Consider the following 18,661-nt stretch of genomic DNA (forward strand, 5'->3'; position numbering starts at 1 on the left):
AATATTTTGCTGACTTAAACTCAGATACTGATACATTTTAGGAAGCAAAGGTGTAATTTACACAATAGTAAATAAACTCAGTAATTACATAAAAGTCATCCTCAGCCTTAAGCAATAATTAAGCTTTTGGTATTACAAAGATACGTGGGATCAAGCTGGAGCAGTGACCTAGCTCTATAACTCTTTGAGAGATATATATACAGATATATATATATATGCTTTTTGATATCTACAGGACTGATGACTAAACACAGATCAGAGTAATTCCTGTGTATATTATGATAGAATCATAGAATCATATAGGTTGGAAAAGACCTGTAAGACCATTGAGTCCAACCGTTAACCTAACACTGCCAAGTCCACCACTAAACCATGTCCCTAAGCGCCACATCTACATCTCTTTTAAACACCTCCAGGGATGGCGACTCAAACGCTTTCCTGGGCAGCCTGTTCCAATGCTTGACAACCGTTTTGGTGAACAATTTTTTCCTAATATCCAATCTAAACCTCCTCCGGCACAACTTGAGGCTGTTTCCCTCTTGTCCTATCGCTTGTTACTCAGGAGAAGAGACTGACACCCACCTCGCTACAACCTCCTTTCAGGTAGTGTTAGAGAGCAATAAGATCTCCCCTCAGCCTCCTTGTCTCCAGGCTAAACAACCCCAGTTCCCTCAGCTGCTCCTCACAAGACTTGTGCTCTAGACCCTTCACCAGCTTCGATGCCCTTCTCTGGACACACTCCACCACCTCGATGTCTGTCTTGTAGTGAGGGGCCCAAAACTGAACACAGTAGTTGAGATGCGGCCTCACCAGTGCCGAGTACAGGGGCACAATCGCTTCCCTAGTCCTGCTGGCCACACCATTCCTGATACAAGCCACGATGCTACTGGCCTTCTTGGCCACCTGGGCACACTGTTGGCTCACATACTGCTGGCTGTCAACCAACATCCCCTGGTCCTTTTCCACCGGGCAGCTTTCCCACTCTTCCCCAAGCCTGTAGTGTTGTGTGGGGTTGTTGTGACCAAAGGGCAGGACCCGGCTTTGGCCCTTCTAATTTTCTCCCAGCATAACCTCATGACATCTTTGTAGTCCTCCTGACCTGCTTGCCCCTTCTTCTAAAGGTCACAAACTCTCCTTTTTTCCCCCTGAAGTCCAGCCAAAGCTTTCAGACAGGCCAGCCTTATTCCAGCACATGGGTACAGCCTGCTCCTGTGCCTTTAAAATGTCCTTCTTGAAGAATGTCCAGCCTTCCTGGACTGCTTTGCCCTTCAGGACTGCCTCCCAAGGGACTCTGTCAACCAGGCCCCTAAACAGGCCAAAGTCTGCCCTCTGGAAGTCCAAGGTGGCAATTCTGCGACCCCCCTCCTTACTTCTTAGAGAATCGAAAACATGATCACTATGTCCAAGATGGCCTCCAACTGTCAAATCACCCACAGGTCCTTCTCTGTTCACAAACAACTGGTCCAGTGAGGCGCCTTCTCTAGTTGGCTCACTCACCAGCTGTGTCAGGAAGTTATCTTTCACACACTATGAGAACCTCCTGGACTGTTTCCTCTCTGCTGTATTGTATTTCCAGTAGATATCTGCTAAGTTGAAGTCCCCCAAAAGAACAAGGGCTAGCGATTATGAGACTTCTCCCAGCTGCTTATAGAGTATTTTGTCTGCCTCTTCATCCTGGTTTGGTCTGTAACAGACTCCCACCATGATATCTGCCTTGTTGGCCTTCCCCTTGATTCTCACCCATAAACACTCAACCCTATCATCACCATCATTAAGCTCTAGACAGTCAAAACACTCCCTAACACACAGGGCCACCCCACCACCTCTCCCTCCTTGCCTATCCCTTCTGAAGAGTTTCTAGTCACCCATTGTGTCACTCCAGTTGTGCGAGTCATCCCACCATGTTTCCGTGATGGCAACTATATCATAGTTTTCCTGCTGCACAATGGCTTCTGGCTTCTCCTGTTTGTTGCCCATGCTGTCTGCATCGGTATAGATGCACTTCAGCTGGGCTATTGATCCCACCACCTTTTTGGGGGGAGAAGCTTTAATTCCTACATGACCATTCTGAGGTGCTTCAGTGGTTTCTAACACATCAATAACACTTGTGTCTTTGCTGCCACATGGATCTCCATCCCCTACCTCCACTGAGATGGCAGACTAAAGGATCTTGCTAGTACGCCACCCCTCAAACATTGGTGTGTAACCTCCAGGCTTATCTCTAGCAAGCCCAGTTTTATCCTCTTCCCCCTTCAGATCTAGTTTAAAGCTCCTTCAATGAGCCTGCTAACTCCTGTGCAAAGATCTTCTTCCCCCTTTGAGACAGGTGTACCCCATCTCTCACCAGCAGGCCTGGTGTCGTGTAAACCAACCCATGATCAAAATCCCCCAAATTCTGCCAGTAACACCAGGCTTGGAGCCAGGTATTGATTGATCTGTTGGCTCTTCCTGTTTCTTCTCTCATCATTCCTTGCAACTGGAAGGATAGAGGAGAACACTGCTTGTGCTTCTGATCCCTTAACCCATTGTCCCAAGGCCCTGAAGTCTCTCTTGATGGCCCTCAGACTTTTATTGAAACAGTTATGAATAATTTAACAGTCAAACTAAAACTGTTCTTTAGGTGTTAGGTGTTTAGGTGTTTAGCAGAACACATTTGACATAAATAAGATGCCTATCAACTTCCAAAAAAGAAAGTGTGTTACTTTGGAAAACTACTGTATTGCTAATGAAATTAGCAGGTTCACTAACATCTCTGTATAGTTTTGAAATGCAGCATTTAAAACACTAAAATCACAATTACAACAGAACTGTTCTGTAACTACTTTACATGACCATTTTCAAATGTATCTATCTTTGGATGAATACCTTATGAAGGTCCTCCTTTTCTTGCCGCAGTACTCTGCACTGCTTTTCTAGTCCTTTCAACTTGTGTATCGAGTCTTCATGTTCTTGTCGAAAAGCCACTGCATCTGCAAGCTGTCCTTCCAGTTTACTTATATCTGTAGATTAATACATATTAAAAGTAACTGGTCCCAAATTTACACCAATAAAGCAAGCAACACTACTCAAGCAAACTGACATCACTTTGCTTGGAAAATCCACTTCTTTCCTGCTTCCACCATTTTAGACTGTTTAAGGTAATTTTGGGGCATTGATACCTCCAAATAATTTTAATTTTCTCAGCCTATTGAAGAAATCCTCCCAAAGACTGTGATCTCTAAGTGAAAAAGCCTTAGCACAGGACTTTGTTTTGTTTTTGAGGAATGCAACATCTAGTCCTTAAACACACTGAAAAAAAACTTGAGCTGTTCTAATTCCAGTTCTAGCAATTTATCTCCTAAATAGTTTTCATCGTATGACAAGAAAGGCTACAGTCAGTCATTAGTGCATCCAGCAAGACAGGAAAGGACTATTTATTTCCTAGAGTAGATAAGAACTAACAATCTGGGAAAGAAATACCATCCTGCACGAGGCAAGCTGGAGACCTGACTGCCCATATTCCTGGCAGTATGTTTTCATGGTAGTTCTCTCTCTACTCTCAAAGAAAATTAGACAAATCTGATTTGAAATTATCACCTTTTGAGTGCAACAAACTAACCACCTTTATATACGTCTGCTCAGTCTTAGAGCTGGTAAGAAAATGAGCTGTCATTCTCCATTTGGTTTTAATTACTACTTCTTTTAGAAAAAAATAAATAAGAAATTGCACAGGGAATAACTGTCTCATTCAAGTTCCACTGATGCCTGTGGCAGAACAGGAAACTGGACCTATGTATTCAGGGATCCCAAGCACTGCTGTAATTATTAAAGTATTATTCCTTTTCTCACTTCAGCACAAACTTCCTCCCATCCTACATGAACCAATACTACTTCTTAAACCAGACCATACTGCTAGTTTTCATACTTAACAGGGCACCACTGGCTGAAGAGCCAGATAAACCTGAACATTTGAAGAAGTAGTACCTTAATCTAACTATTTGGACTCAAACCTAATTCCAGAATACACAAGAATAGCTTTTTTTGGAAGGATAATCTGCATAGGAGAGCTGAGCCAATTTTTGCAATGCATGCACCTACAAAGGAGGTATATTGCCAAACTGTGGGGTGGAAAAAATCAGCACCAGCAACTCAGCATCTGAACTCACTTATGCATACTACAGGCCCCTATAAACCTCTCAGCCAAGTCATTAGGATTCAAAACACCAATTTGTTTATCATTGATTCCCACTTAAAAATTAGACACTAACAGGAGGTTTGTATGGATAAACTAATAGCATTGTCAAGCAACAGATTTTCAGTGATATGGATGAGTCAGTCTTCTCTCAGGACAGATGCCAGTATTTGTTTTTCTGCAATGCTCAGTGCTTCCTAATTAATGCATCACCAGACAGAAATACAAAGGAAGCAGGAGCTCAGAAATATTTAAATGTGAACTATTATTATACATCCCACCAGCTATCCCCTTATGTTACTAAAGAGCAACTAGTCTTTCCTCCCCACTGTCTCTTACACCAGTCTCCAAGTAAAACCCTTTCAAAAAAAAATACTCCCCCCAAAAAGGAGTGAGAGAACAGAATCTCCTGAGACTTTTAGGGAAACGAACATCAAACAAAATATTTAACTGAACCCATTCACACAACTTGTCGTACTCTAGACTCCCCCTCTAGTATATGCTATCAGGCCAAGCAAGTGGAAGAAGAAAGTTAAGTGCTCATCTGGAAAAACTCAAATGCCTCTTAATATTGAGCAAGACTTAAAAAAAATCCCTTTTTTTTAGCACCTCAAGAACATTAATCCTACTTATTGTAAAAACACATTACACAACATTGCTAGTAGCAGCAAAATAAATTGCATTTCTATAATTACCATGCCAGAGGCTTACCTGTTAATTTGTTCTTCAACCGCTCAATTTCTTCATTTAATTTTTTAATCTCCTTATCACGGCTTGTATTTACTGTAACACACACTGGACCTTGGAGGTTCTGCATTGTCTGTGTAGATTCTTAAAATCAGAAAACAAAGGAAAAGGTTTTCAATAAAATACATCCCAATTCCTCCTAATGAGCAGAACTAAGAATCCAAACAAATATAAACCACTAACCTTGCAGTCTTCTGTTCAAATCCTGCTTTTCTTGCTCTAATTTCCGTATTTTCTTTTCATAGCCTTCTATTTGTGAAGTGTTCTTTAAGTCCCGCTGTACATCCATATCTTTGGTTACAGTGTCAGACTGCATTGCACTCTTTAAAGTGCCTCTATCAGATAAAGAGCTGAAAACAAATACATAAGTTAGAATATTTTAATAAATACTCACAGCAGTCTATAACAGTGACATGCTGGGATTCCACTAAATACGCACCTTAAATTTGCAAGAACAGTTAGAGCAGTAATTGTTATTGTTGAGACAACTGTCAGGGTAAAGTTATTATTCCCTAGCTACTATGTATGGTGCTGTAGAATTAACACACCTACATTCAGGACTTCAATGATGCGGACGTATATTCACTTTACAAACTGCCTAAATGATTGAAAATGTTAACTCTCCTATGCCAAAGGTTACTAGTACCTGACAGTGAAGTGGGCAGGTAAGTGTACCTGCACTGAGAAAGCTGGGAAACAAACCCAAGAGTTTAAAGTGTGACAAAGATGAATTTAAGCTAAGCCACATGATCTCACTCTGAAAAGGATGAGATGTGTGTACTGGGTTCTTCCTGAAATAGTATTGCATGATGTAACAAACCCCACCAAAGGGAAATAATGGAATAACAAATAGGGCAGAATAACCTTAAGATCAGAGACATGTTTGAGGGATCTCTGAAGTCAGATGGAGGCCATTTCAAAGATGTACAAAGTGAGCTACTTTGCTCATGCTCAGAACTATCTATGTTAACTCAGCCTACCAGCAGGACTTTGGAGCAATGACCTAATCTTGAACTGTTCCTGGCAGACATGCAACATGGACAAGACTTGCTCTCAGCCTCTGAATGGAGAAACAACAATTTTATACCCAACTGTAAAGTGACACATCTAGTCCCTTAACTTCCATTCATTTCAGATAGATAAAATATTAAACACAAAAGCATCTAATCTTGACAAGCATGATCAAAGTATGTTCAGACACCTGGAAAAAAAAAGGGATAAATGTTTATCCACAGGTACACCTATAGGCATCAACCTTTCTACATCTTTATCAAAATGAGAATTTCCTAGAACTGGCTGCATTTGGGAAACAAGTTTAAGAACAACATATCCTTTGCTTACCTATCAGTTGTGTATGTAAACCCAACAAATGGCAAATGCAATCCAGAAAAGCCTGTATGAGAACTTGGAGGCACCACTTCCTGCATGAAAACAACATGCATGAAAACCCAAAAGAGAACCCATACAGAGCTAAAGGCATTTGATTTAGCCTCAAAAGTTAAAGGGAGACAGCTAATGGAAAGACTTTTCTTAGCGCATACCAACTGACAATTGGCAGCTATGCTTCATTGTACTGTCCTCCATTGTCCCCGGACGAACTTTATTTCAGATTAGGTTACTTTATATAATGACCTGAATTTAGGAGCCTCTTGAACTGGCACTTGAAAGGGCAGCATTTCAACAAGTTCGAAAGCACAATGAAATCAGTAGAAGAAAACCCAAACATCTCAAGTTCCTAATTAAACGTGACCTGGCACCAAAATGCATGCTGTTAGTTACTGTTAGATACATAATCAAAAAACATGCCAAAATATCTTCATTTCTTGGAATACAAGCTGATGAACAAATTACCACAAAAGCCCTCTGCTACTCCTGACCCAACTTTGTAAACTACTACACAACAGACATGGATGAGGGGAACACCAATGTCCCCACTCCAAAAACCAACCTCCTGGTTCTTGAGTGGAGAAGTAGTAGTGTGAGCTCTCTCACCTGGACAGCTGTAACTGCAAGCTGCATGGAGAATATATGTGTATTTCTGAAGACAGAGGGGTTTTTTCACCTTTGAAAAGGAATCCAAACACTAGCTCCTTGCAAAGGTAAACTAAAAAGGCAACTAAGTTTTTTTCTCCACCTAAATATGTTTTAACTTTGATCATGTAACAGTAGTCCATTTTGGCAAGTGCTACTATTTAGAAAAGCAGCTCACGATTTCTGATAACCTAAAATGCCAGAGATGAAAAACTTGAATTTTTCACATTTGACATCACTTATTTTTCAACTCTTACATTACTTATTTTGAAATAAGTGCAGGAAGGTTGCATACTTGCATTAGTAATATTTAAAAAAAAAGACTCACTGGATTTCTCAATACATCATCATCTACGTCAAAGTTTGAGGTGTCAGAAGGACTGCTAACGTCTGGAATGTAAGGTGCTTCTAGGTTTCGGATGTTATCCCAATTAAGTCCTTCAAAAAATGCATGAGACTTAAAATCCTCTATTCCATTCTGTCCCAGTCTACGCTCCCTACTGCAGATAAGTCGCTGAATAAGATCTTTTGCTTCTTCAGATACATCTGTAACATGGGAAGGAAACTGAAATCGTTCCTAGAAAACAAAACAAATAGAGAAATTTTCAGAGGAGGAATCCATTCCATAACTTTTATCAGTAGTTTCAAAAAGAACATGTTAAATTACACCAATAAAACTGGAAATAACTAGTCAAACATTGTTCTAGTTCCGGCGAGCAGTGGCAGAGCACAATGCAATACATTCAGTGATAGATTTTTTGTCTTAAAACAGATTTTAAGGACAAGTAATCATTTCTCAATTTCTGTAATACAGATCTGTTTGAAACTGCAATTACAGTAACTCTATTAGGAAAAGCAAACTTGGACATACAGGAATTTTGACACACTACAATATATTAAAGATCATACAATAAAGGCAGAGCCTCACCGGTATTCTTAGTCACAAATCCACTGATCTGAAGATGTACTCCTTGAGATTTTATTAATTTCAACTCTTAAAACCCCATGATGGTGGCATCATGTTTATAAAACATTGTAATCATAAACAGAAGATCAAAAAATTGTACTTACCACTAACATCTGAAATTATTCTAGCTAAAAACTGGGACAACTTTTTCTGTATTTTAGCTTGCTACCACTACCACTGTATAGTCAAGAGGGGCTTTTTGGTTTGTTTTTTTAAATAAAGGACAATAGCATATATATCTTTTTATAATACAACTTTTCAAGTTTAAAATGAAATCATTAGGGACCAAACCAGCATAACTGAAATTAAACTTTAAAACTTTAATTGAAAAACATACAATCATATCGATTGTGTGTCCAAATGAGATTAAAATATTAAGTCTGCAGAACAACAGCTTCAAACTTCCTCCTCAGTAGTTTAAGAGCCAGGTAGCCAGAGTTTATGTTGGTTATATTTTCAACTAGTTAGTTCACTGAAGAAATTAAAGCAAGAGAGATTAATATTCATCACAGCAAGGGTGTCAGCCCTGGCAAGGATTTCATGTCTTCTCCATCACTGCTTCCCTGTGAGAGCACAACATTGTAAACACCAGTAAACTGCACTCATCCTGGGGAGAAGAAAAAACAACAAAAGACTCTATGCAACAGCCTCTGGCTACCTAGGATGAGTATGCATGTAAACACATCCTTCTAATACAGGTCTTGAAAGGACACCATGAACCAGTCTATTCTTACTCTCTAATGTTCAAACTGCACCCAGAAGTTCCAACACTTCTCTACCACTTTGACCTTGGACAAAACCCCTGTTCTCTGAACTTCATGTTCTTCATGCAGCTCATGTCTACACTGGTTGAGTAGCCTGTTCTCTTTTTTTAGTGTTATCAGTGTGACAGAAAATGTGCACAGCTGCGTAAATAATGCATTACTTCATTTCCCCTGCACAGTTCAGAGGAAACTTTCAATGGGCCTAATGTGAGAGTTGGTTTTAATTTTGATTTTGTGATGATTGCTTAGATTTTCCAACAAGAATATCAACATTTAAAGAAAAATTTCAGTTTGACAAAGAATTAAATTTCTGCAGTTCAGAAAAGCAAACGTTCCTAAAACCTGAACCAAACCTACACAATATGGTTCTAAGACATCGTGAAAAGGCAAAGAACTACTACCACTTCAATATCTTTAAGTGATAAGTTTCTCTGTAAACGTTATAAACTCAGTGAATATAGAGATTGAATATAGCTCTTACTTCATGATTCATAATCTTCCCATAGGTTTCCACCAATGACTCTGCATAAAAGGGTGTTTCACCATACAGCATTTCATACATGCAGACACCCAATGACCACCAGTCACATTCAGGCCCATATTTTCCCATTCCATCTTCCATTGCTTGCAGTATCTCAGGGGAGATGTAGTCAGGCGTACCCACTGCTACTGATGACTGTACCTTAAAAATAAGGCAAACATAATTCTCGTAAATTTTCAGTTTCTCTCACCAACTTTCTCACTCACACACTAGTATTTCTGACAAACAGACACACCAGAAGAGATACAAAATCACAGCAACAAAATAAATATTAAGAAAGTAACAAAGACTGCAAAGATTAAGTTCCAGTCTACTTCTATATGAAATGAGTTCATACGCTTTATTCTGAACACAGAAGAAACCCAAACTAATCACAACTATTGTGAAAGCAGAAAAAGGAGAATATGTTTTGCCTTTGTCTGTTTATACATTAAAATTGCAAGTGGCTGCCAGAAGTTGACATAAAAAATGACTAAGTCAGGAGTTCAAGTCCTATGCCTGAATTTCATAGTTTCATTTGAAGATCACAAAACAAAGGTCCTCAGGCAAGCAGTACCCTATTCTTATTATGTCAGAAATTGGTTTAATGCTTACTGCATAATGTGCAACTAGATGCAACAGGGGTAAGGTGGGGAATTGCCCTGTGCTCAAGTAGTAGGGAAGCCCTGACCATCAGGGCAGTGGCAGAGCAACTCTAATCTCTAGGAATATGTTCTCAGGTTTCCCATAAAGTTATAACGGATCCTTCCAGTTTATTTTGCATTTTAATATGGTAAATCCTTGGTAGGCATTTTACGACTACAGAATGTCACCAAGCCCTGAGTTTGTGCCAAAACTGGTGAACGATGTCGTATACCATATTTTGACAGGACTGGAAACACCCAAAACTAGGCAAAACAAACAAAAAATGTCACCAGTGACTTAGCTTTAAGGGGTGTATCCAATCTGGTGCACAAGATGGGCAATTACCATAATGCTGCTCTTGCATGTGGAAAAGGCATCTAAAACAAACTGCTTATTAATTACAGAATCATAGAATCATATAGGTTGGAAAAGACCTGTAAGACCATTGAGTCCAACCGTTAACCTAACACTGCCAAGTCCACCACTAAACCATGTCCCTAAGCGCCACATCTACATCTCTTTTAAACACCTCCAGGGATGGCGACTCAAACGCTTTCCTGGGCAGCCTGTTCCAATGCTTGACAACCGTTTTGGTGAACAATTTTTTCCTAATATCCAATCTAAACCTCCTCTGGCACAACTTGAGGCTGTTTCCCTCTTGTCCTATCGCTTGTTACTCAGGAGAAGAGACTGACACCCACCTCGCTACAACCTCCTTTCAGGTAGTGTTAGAGAGCAATAAGATCTCCCCTCAGCCTCCTTGTCTCCAGGCTAAACAACTCCGGTTCCCTCAGCCGCTCCTCACAAGACTTGTGCTCTAGACCCTTCACCAGCTTCGTTGCCCTTCTCTGGACACGCTCCACCACCTCGATGTCTGTCTTGTAGTGAGGGGCCCAAAACTGAACACAGTAGTTGAGATGCGGCCTCACCAGTGCTGAGTACAGGGGCACAATCGCTTCCCTAGTCCTGCTGGCCACACCATTCCTGATACAAGCCACGATGCTACTGGCCTTCTTGGCCACCTGGGCACACTGTTGGCTCACATACTGCTGGCTGTCAACCAACATCCCCTGGTCCTTTTCCACCGGGCAGCTTTCCCACTCTTCCCCAAGCCCGTAGTGTTGCGTGGGGTTGTTGTGACCAAAGGGCAGGACCCGGCACTGAGCCTTGTTGAACCTCATACTATTGACCTTGGCCCATTGATCCAGCCTGTCCAGATCCTTCTGCAGAGCTTTTCTACCCTCAAGCAGATCAATACTCCCACCTAACTTGGTGTCATCTGCAAACTTAACAAGAGTGTACTCAATCCCCTTGTCCACATCATTGATAAACATATTAAACAGAACTGGTCCCAATACTGAGATCTGGGGAACACCACTTGTCACTGACTGACCACCAACTGGATTTAACTCTATTCACCACAAGTTTTTGGGCCTGGCCACCCAGCCAGTTGTTTACCCAGCAAAGGGTGCTCCCGTCCAAGCCACGAGCAGCCAGTTTCTCCAGGACACTGCTGTGGGAAATAGTGTTAAAGCCTTTACTAAAGTCTAGGTAGACAACATTCATAGCCTTTCCCTCATCCATTAAGTGGGTCACCTTGTCATAGAAGGAAATCAGGTTCGTCAAGCAGGACCTGCCTTTCATAAACCCATGCTGACTGGGCCTGATCACCTGGTTGTCCTGTACCACGTGATGGCACTCAAGATCAGCTGCTCCATAACCTTCGCTGGCACCAGGGTCAGAATGACAGGCCTGTAGTTCCCCAGATCACCCTTCCAGCCCTTCTTGGAGATGGGCATCACATTTGCTAACCTCCAGTCAACTGGGACCTCCCTGGTTAGCCAGGACTGCTGACAAATGATCGAAAGGGGCTTGGTGAGCATTTCCACTAGCTCCCCTGCATGGATCCCTTTGGTCCCATAGACTTGGGTATGTCTACGTGGCATAGAGGGTCACTAGCCACTGTCCCTTGGATCATGGGGGCTTCATTCTGCTCCCTGTCTCTGTCTTCCACCTCAGGGGGCTGGGTACCCAGAGAACAACTGGTCTTACTATTAAAGACTGAGGCAAAGAAGACATTACGTACTTCAGCCCTTTTCTTCATTTTATGTCACTATGTTTCCCCCTGCATCCAATAAAGGATGGAGATTCTCCTTAGTCATCCTTTTGTTGCTAATGTACTTATAGCAACATTTTTTATTGTCTTTTAGAGCAATAGCCAGACTAAGTTCTAGCTGGGCTTAGTTACGTCCTCATTTTGGATGAGTTATACTTCAAGTCTGTCATGGCTTCTAGGTTCCTGGTCGCTTGTGATTCCAACACAGAGATAATATCAAATTCTATCCTTTTTTAACAAAGGGTCTTTGGACAGTTCAGAAAAACCTCATGAGAACTCAAATGGCCAGTAGAAGAAAAGGTCAAAGACAGAAAAACGTAGCAAAGCATAACTTTACAAGGCAGCAGTCTGTAAAACAAGGAGATGAAGATGTCAAAAACGTTTTTATAAGTATATAGTTATACTCTTCCCTCAATTTTTATCATGTCAGTAGGCTTACAATCTATCACTTCCCTGATTCACACTGACAATGTCTAACATCTTTAAGACCAGCAACTCACTTACAAGGTTCCACTACCAGTGACCCAATTAAATTTTGCTTCATACATACTGTGCCATCTTCACTCATTTTCAGACAGGACCCGAAGTCTGCCAGTCGTATGTGGCCATTCATATCCAAAAGAACATTATCAGGCTTTATGTCCCTGTTATAATAGGAAGAAGTGAAAAGATTTAAATATATAGTATTAGCTCTACTTGTAAAGATTAATCTTGCATTAGAATAGAAAGAATTTTATGTTCAATACACACTGATGAAACTCTTTTTATTGCACTATTTACAACTCTCTCCTCCTGCACAATTTAATACCTTGCCTGCAATATTGAAGCCTTAGATTACATCAGATTTTCAAGATCATCAAAGTTGAACTCTGAACGGTCAAATAACCAAGCAGAACAATTACACTGAGTCATATCGACTGTAACATATAGGCAGTTTACTTCATCGACATACTTTCAAGATTATATGCATCGCAAAATATTGTTTAGAGGCAAGAAAGATAAAAAAGGCAATCTTTTAATCTCATGGTTTTTGCCAAGATTTATAGTTAACTTCTAATCTAGGAATATTTTTTTTACTGCTTCTCTAAATTTGTCCATCTTTTCTGTTGGCCAGTATTTTTCATTTGCTATTCAAGACTTTCTATGCATTATTGCATAGCACATTTGCTTCTATAGATAAGGTAACCTTTGCATCTGTGTACATGCAGCATGTACTCTACAAGCCATTGAATTCCCCAGCTCTGGGATCAGGGCAAGGCCGTTTCAACAGGATACAGTAACATTAGAAAGTCTCCAATATCAAATCCTATTCTTACATATATATAGCAGGGTATAAAATGGTATGGCTACTAAATGACATGGAACTAAGATTCCCATTTCATTCTAGCTCATTACTTGATATTCGTTTTGATATCAGGAAGGGCACCAAAAAGGATTTACTAAAGAGCACGTTAGTTGAATTTAGTCTGCTAATTAACCATATTTTATTTCACCACCCTGTACTCAAATTCACACAAAGTATCACTAAAAGATCAATCATCCAGACAACTTAAGACAGTCCCAATACATATTACACTGGTTTCAGGGTTTTTAAAATTAACAGCCTCAAAATATCCCAAATGATTTTTAAGAGCACCTAGCCAATATGATAGGAAGGTGCTGAAGAAAGGAAGAGAGAAGAGCAAGTGGAGAACGCAAAACCAACTCAGTTATGCACCAATTCTGCAGGCTAAAAAGGAGAACATCCATCTCTTTCAAGGTAACATACAGCAGTCTCCTTCTCTTTCTTTAGCTAATGCTATCCAGGATCAGCTTCCAATATGCTTCCATCATGCCATTTTGAAATATTATTATTTAACTGAGCTAGCCAAAAAAGATAAGCAAACCTATAAATGTGTTCATTTGGTGTTTTTTTCAGGAATCATATTTATTCAAATAATACTATTAATAATAAATAAAACCACATGTGCTTTACCTTAAACCCACCAGTCTTGTTGCAATATAAAATCCTGTATTTCTTTTAAAATAGGAAGCTCAAATTGCCACTACGTGTGTTCAAAAACTTAATTGTACAATAGCTTCAGCTTATTTTTTGAGGAAGTGACTAGAATTACTAGGAGCAAGGAACAGAAAGTGCTCTAACACACCTTGCTACATAGATGTGGAAGTTCACAATGTCTGATTTTTAAGGCGCTGAATTCCAGAGTTTCACACTTGAGGAGACATACGAGAAAAACCATGATAGGTTTAACAAAAGGTCTTTATATGTGTAAAAATCCTGCCAATCTGGTAAATTTTTCCAACACAAACTTGAAATAACACTTTTTAACCAAGGGCTAATGCTTTGAAATCAATTACTGAAACTTCACTAATACTGTTGCTCATTAGCAGCATTAAGACAAAATAGTAAATGCTAATCTATGCCTGTCAACATAAATTAAATGCATGCTTATTTGTTATAATACGGGAAAATATGCCCTAACCCAGAAAATAAGACCATCTCACTATGCTTTCCCAGTAAAATCATTAGTAAGTTTCTATGGTTAAACTTATTCCGTACATTTCAGTTCCAGATATTGTCAACATTCCCTTACAGTCCCATAACCACAAGTCAAGCTCTGTAGGTGCAGAGGACTATATGCTATATGCAGAGGACTATATAGCTTATACACAACTATATACCAATTTTTTGTTTGTTTGTTTTTTAAAGAACACTGCTCACAGTGCCATTCGAAGCATGAGCCAATCTCATCCAACACATCTCTGCTTTTCTGCTTTGCATGCAGATCTTGCTTGCCTCAGGGAACACTGTTTCTGTTCAGAAAAGCTTAATGCCTCATCTCTGAGCTCTGCTGTTTCCTATCTACAGCTAACAGGTCATATAAGCCTTTAAAGGGTCCTCGAAATCCTCTCCAGAGCAATCATGCTTCCTCCTAATCCATTCCAGTTGCCAAGCAGTAATTTCTTGAGCATTCATACATCTCCTATTCAAAGCGTATGTTTTGGCCTCAGAGCCATTCATCCCTATTGCCACAACAGACATTCATTCAGCCCCACGCAAAGATGTAGCTGGTCAGTTAGTCAGGCCACCTTCCTCGGAAATGGGTGCAATGGTGCTTCAGGTAAACTTCTGAGTCCATAACATTTTTAAATGCCCACATATTGTCCATATTTACTCACAGGAGTATTACAGAGTTTATGTATCTTTTCTCTTTTTTATTTTTGAAACAGTGATCAAAGACTGAAAAGAGTTTGAAGTGTTCTAGTTTGATAATTCCATGTGTCCTTTAAACATTAACTGTAACTAAGAATCACCTCACTTACCTAATGGTTTTCACCCATAAATTTAATAAAAGAGACATTAAAACTGTCCTTATTTAACAAACTAAGAAATCAAGGCCTAAGAGGTAAAGGGAATTGGCCAAGATGTACCTGCCAAGTCAGATACAACGCTAGTGTGAGGTCCACTTCTCCCGAGACAGGACTTTCAGTGTCATGAACCTGCCATGAGCCTACCCATATGGCCATAAGCAGTTTTCAGTTAACTGAAAAACCTCACTACTCTCACACTCTGTATTTTCTAACTTCTCTGTTTACTGAAATCAAGCTATAACGTCAGCATATAAAGAAACAACTGCAAAGGTTTCCAGAATTAGTATCATTTTGCTTTCTAACTGACGTATCATACATAGTTGTTAAATCTGAAAAGCAACGAAAGGATAGAAATTCTCACTTGATCAAGGCTCTTGCAACGATGAAACAAAATATTTATCAAGTGCCTCCCTTGCACTACTCACAGCTCTTCTAAAACAATTGCTCCAAGAGGAAGCCAAAAAAGAAGCATACAAAGTGTACTCTACCTTCCTGACCTGTTTTTCTGACAGAGAATGAGGAATATTATATATTCTTAACTATTACAGAACACAATCTAAGTTAACATGATGGTAGGCACTGATCCCGAATATACATTTTGTATACAGAAACAATTAGACTGGCACATGCCTACTCATTACAAAAAACTGTTTGAGGATGACCTCAAGTAAATAGATGCACTGATGTTATCATGGGCTTACTGTGCGTAAATTTTCCAGAATGCCTAAACATTTGCAGAGAATTCCAACTGCTTCAAACTTCTAGGCTGGCTTGGACAAAGACAGATAAATATTAATGAAGTGAATTGAGAATAAATCAAGAAGCCTGACTAAAAATAAAAGCTTTAGTAAAAGGTTAGTCAGATAAATGTCACTACTTCTAATATCAATCCATCAAAACTTGGTATTTAAAATGTAATAGCTTATACAGTTATTACACAGTATATAGTAAGCAAGTACCCACAGTAGTTTGCCTGTGGCTACTGTGCTCATTTATATATGTAGCAGTATCTTTAGGATTAACTTCATATAACTGTACATGTATCTTTTGCCAAGTGAGACAGTATTTTACCTGTGCACATAATGCAGCTCATGTATGGAATGTATAGCAAGCACCATTTCACCAATGTAGAACCTAGCCATATCTTCAGGAAGCTTGTCTTCAAACTTACTGAGAAGTGTCAGTAAGTCACCACCAACATAGTAGTCCATCACTAGATACTGAAAAGGGAGAAATAAAGCAGTCAAATACTGAGAGACATCTGGTAAGAAAAAAAAAAAATTAAAGTTCATCAGCTAACTCCTGAAAAAAATGTTTTCACTAATCTTTTTCTGTGCCTGAGGAAATTAGTCAAAATTGGTAGTCTTTTGAATTACTTTTATTTGCTTATTTAGTGTAAAAAGATACTATATCTCTTTAATAATCACAGTAAGGGTGACACATCAGCATTCAGTTCCTACCATAAAAAAACACCCAAGCAAGATACAGCAGCAACAAACAAGTAAATCAGGGTGAGTTTATTCCTGTCTTAACTACAGTGTCACAAAAAGAAAACAATCTAGTATCACCAAAACTAATGTAGGTTATCAACCCTTAAACTGAGAATTTACAGAGGATGCAGGAAGAAAAAAACTATAGTTAAAAACAATACTTGATACAGCTTAGTCTAAAATATAAATTTCATTACTACTTTAATTTTGGTATCATTTCAGTACTACTAGTGGTTCCAAAAGTGAGACTTATCACATCAGCATCTTCAAACACTCATCATGCATGCATAACATAGCTGGCAGGAGCTTGATGACACTATACGTTAGGGATGCCCATGACAAGCCAGCAGCACTGTCAAGCCAGAGGCACTATAGTGGGAAATTTAAAATCAAACATTAATGTTCTTTAGAATACATTTCAATAAAAAAGTAAACAGCCCCCTAGGCCAATCAGCCATTATCCTATCCATGGAAAGGACCAACACAGATAGGGTAATATGGAAGAAAAGGACTCAGACTTGTTATTTGTTTCTCATACCACAAAACGAGGATTACGTTTTAGTTATTTGCTAGCAACATCCACCTAAATCCAGGCTATCACTTCAAGTATGACGACTTTATCTACTACTACTAGTCTTGAGCCATTTTGTTTCATGTTCTCAAGATGATTTGATATGTGGTTTTAGGAATAACTTTGCTTATTCTGGAATCACCTTTCCAAAGCAGTCATCTTATTTTTCTCCTCAAGGTAAAGGAACCTACAATCCACTGTCCCTGCCACAGATTCATCTTCCACAAGGGAAGCAAATTAAAGAAGATAAGAACGCAAAGGAACATAAAGTGCAGTACTATTTCCTCACTATCTTCTGGCTTAAAAGAGCAACTCCAATAGGCATAGGTTTTGATATTTTCCTCCATCTTGTTCAAATTATAGCTTAATCTGATAGGCAAATGTCATCACAATGTTGAAATCAGTCAATCAGTCCGTACTGCACAATCCATCAAGGGATTTTAAACATGAGTTGGAACACTGTACACATGCAGCAATTACGTTTGAAAACAAAAGGCTACAGACAGGAACCAGCAATCTTTTAAAAGGGATGTTGTATTAAAGTATTTTCTCTCAAAATCAAGGCTAAGAGAGCCTTCTGTGACAGACAGGATATTTCAGCTCCCAAAGAGACAAGGTAATGCACCTCCCTCAGCTCCCACAGCATTCAACACTCAGCAAGAACTCAGCTGACCCACGAAATGAGGCACTTGGATCACAGGAAGATGGTGAGACCTCTTCTATAGGAAAGTAGAATTTTATTTATCTTCCAACTCACAATGATCTTCTTGCCAGGAAGCACTTCTCCCTTCACATGGGGTTAAAATAAAGACTATTCTGACACTGAAATCTAGAGGTATCACATTTCTTCCATGGAAATGACTATATCAAACAGGGGAGAGTAGTTGGAAATCAAAGGAAAAAAAGACAACAAAACACTCTCATAAATACTCAGAAGCTTCCAAGAGGCTGACAGCAGACAAACTCACAAATGCTCTTCTTCATGAATGAGACCGGGAAAGAAAATTTTTCTGGTAAGGCACAAGAAAACCAACAGATTTGAATCTAGAAGAGATTAAGAACTTCAGGTCCCATAAATGTTTCTGATATTCATGGACTAGGTTTCACCTACACCATATCTGCTTCAGCAAAATCACCAAAGGCTTACTTAACCAATCTTGACTCAAACTGTCTCTACAAAAGCTTTTTAAGACCCAGAAAAAAGCCATACCAGCATTTCCATGTAATGTCATTTAAGAGTTGGCTGTTTAGAGAATGCTTCCACATG

At 39.4% G+C, this 18,661-nt stretch overlaps 1 protein-coding gene across 13 annotated transcripts in view; it reads right to left on the minus strand.

The window, feature by feature from the left end:
- The window catches only part of CDC42BPB (CDC42 binding protein kinase beta), a 99,812-nt gene that overhangs the window by 33,407 nt on the left and 47,744 nt on the right, over window positions 1-18,661 (minus strand). For all 13 annotated transcript variants that reach the window (XM_074868842.1, XM_074868840.1, XM_074868839.1 and 10 more), the window contains exons 5-12: window positions 16,405-16,553; window positions 12,512-12,605; window positions 9,162-9,362; window positions 7,278-7,526; window positions 6,260-6,339; window positions 5,102-5,268; window positions 4,883-5,002; window positions 2,866-2,999 (exon numbers count right to left, since the gene is read on the minus strand). In XM_074868842.1, the coding sequence (XP_074724943.1) occupies window positions 2,866-2,999; window positions 4,883-5,002; window positions 5,102-5,268; window positions 6,260-6,339; window positions 7,278-7,526; window positions 9,162-9,362; window positions 12,512-12,605; window positions 16,405-16,553 (1,194 nt within the window). The remainder of the gene's footprint in view (window positions 1-2,865; window positions 3,000-4,882; window positions 5,003-5,101; window positions 5,269-6,259; window positions 6,340-7,277; window positions 7,527-9,161; window positions 9,363-12,511; window positions 12,606-16,404; window positions 16,554-18,661) is intronic.

The sequence above is a fragment of the Strix uralensis genome, chromosome 4 (genome assembly GCF_047716275.1).
Source record: "Strix uralensis isolate ZFMK-TIS-50842 chromosome 4, bStrUra1, whole genome shotgun sequence".
Taxonomy (NCBI): Eukaryota; Metazoa; Chordata; class Aves; order Strigiformes; family Strigidae; genus Strix; species Strix uralensis.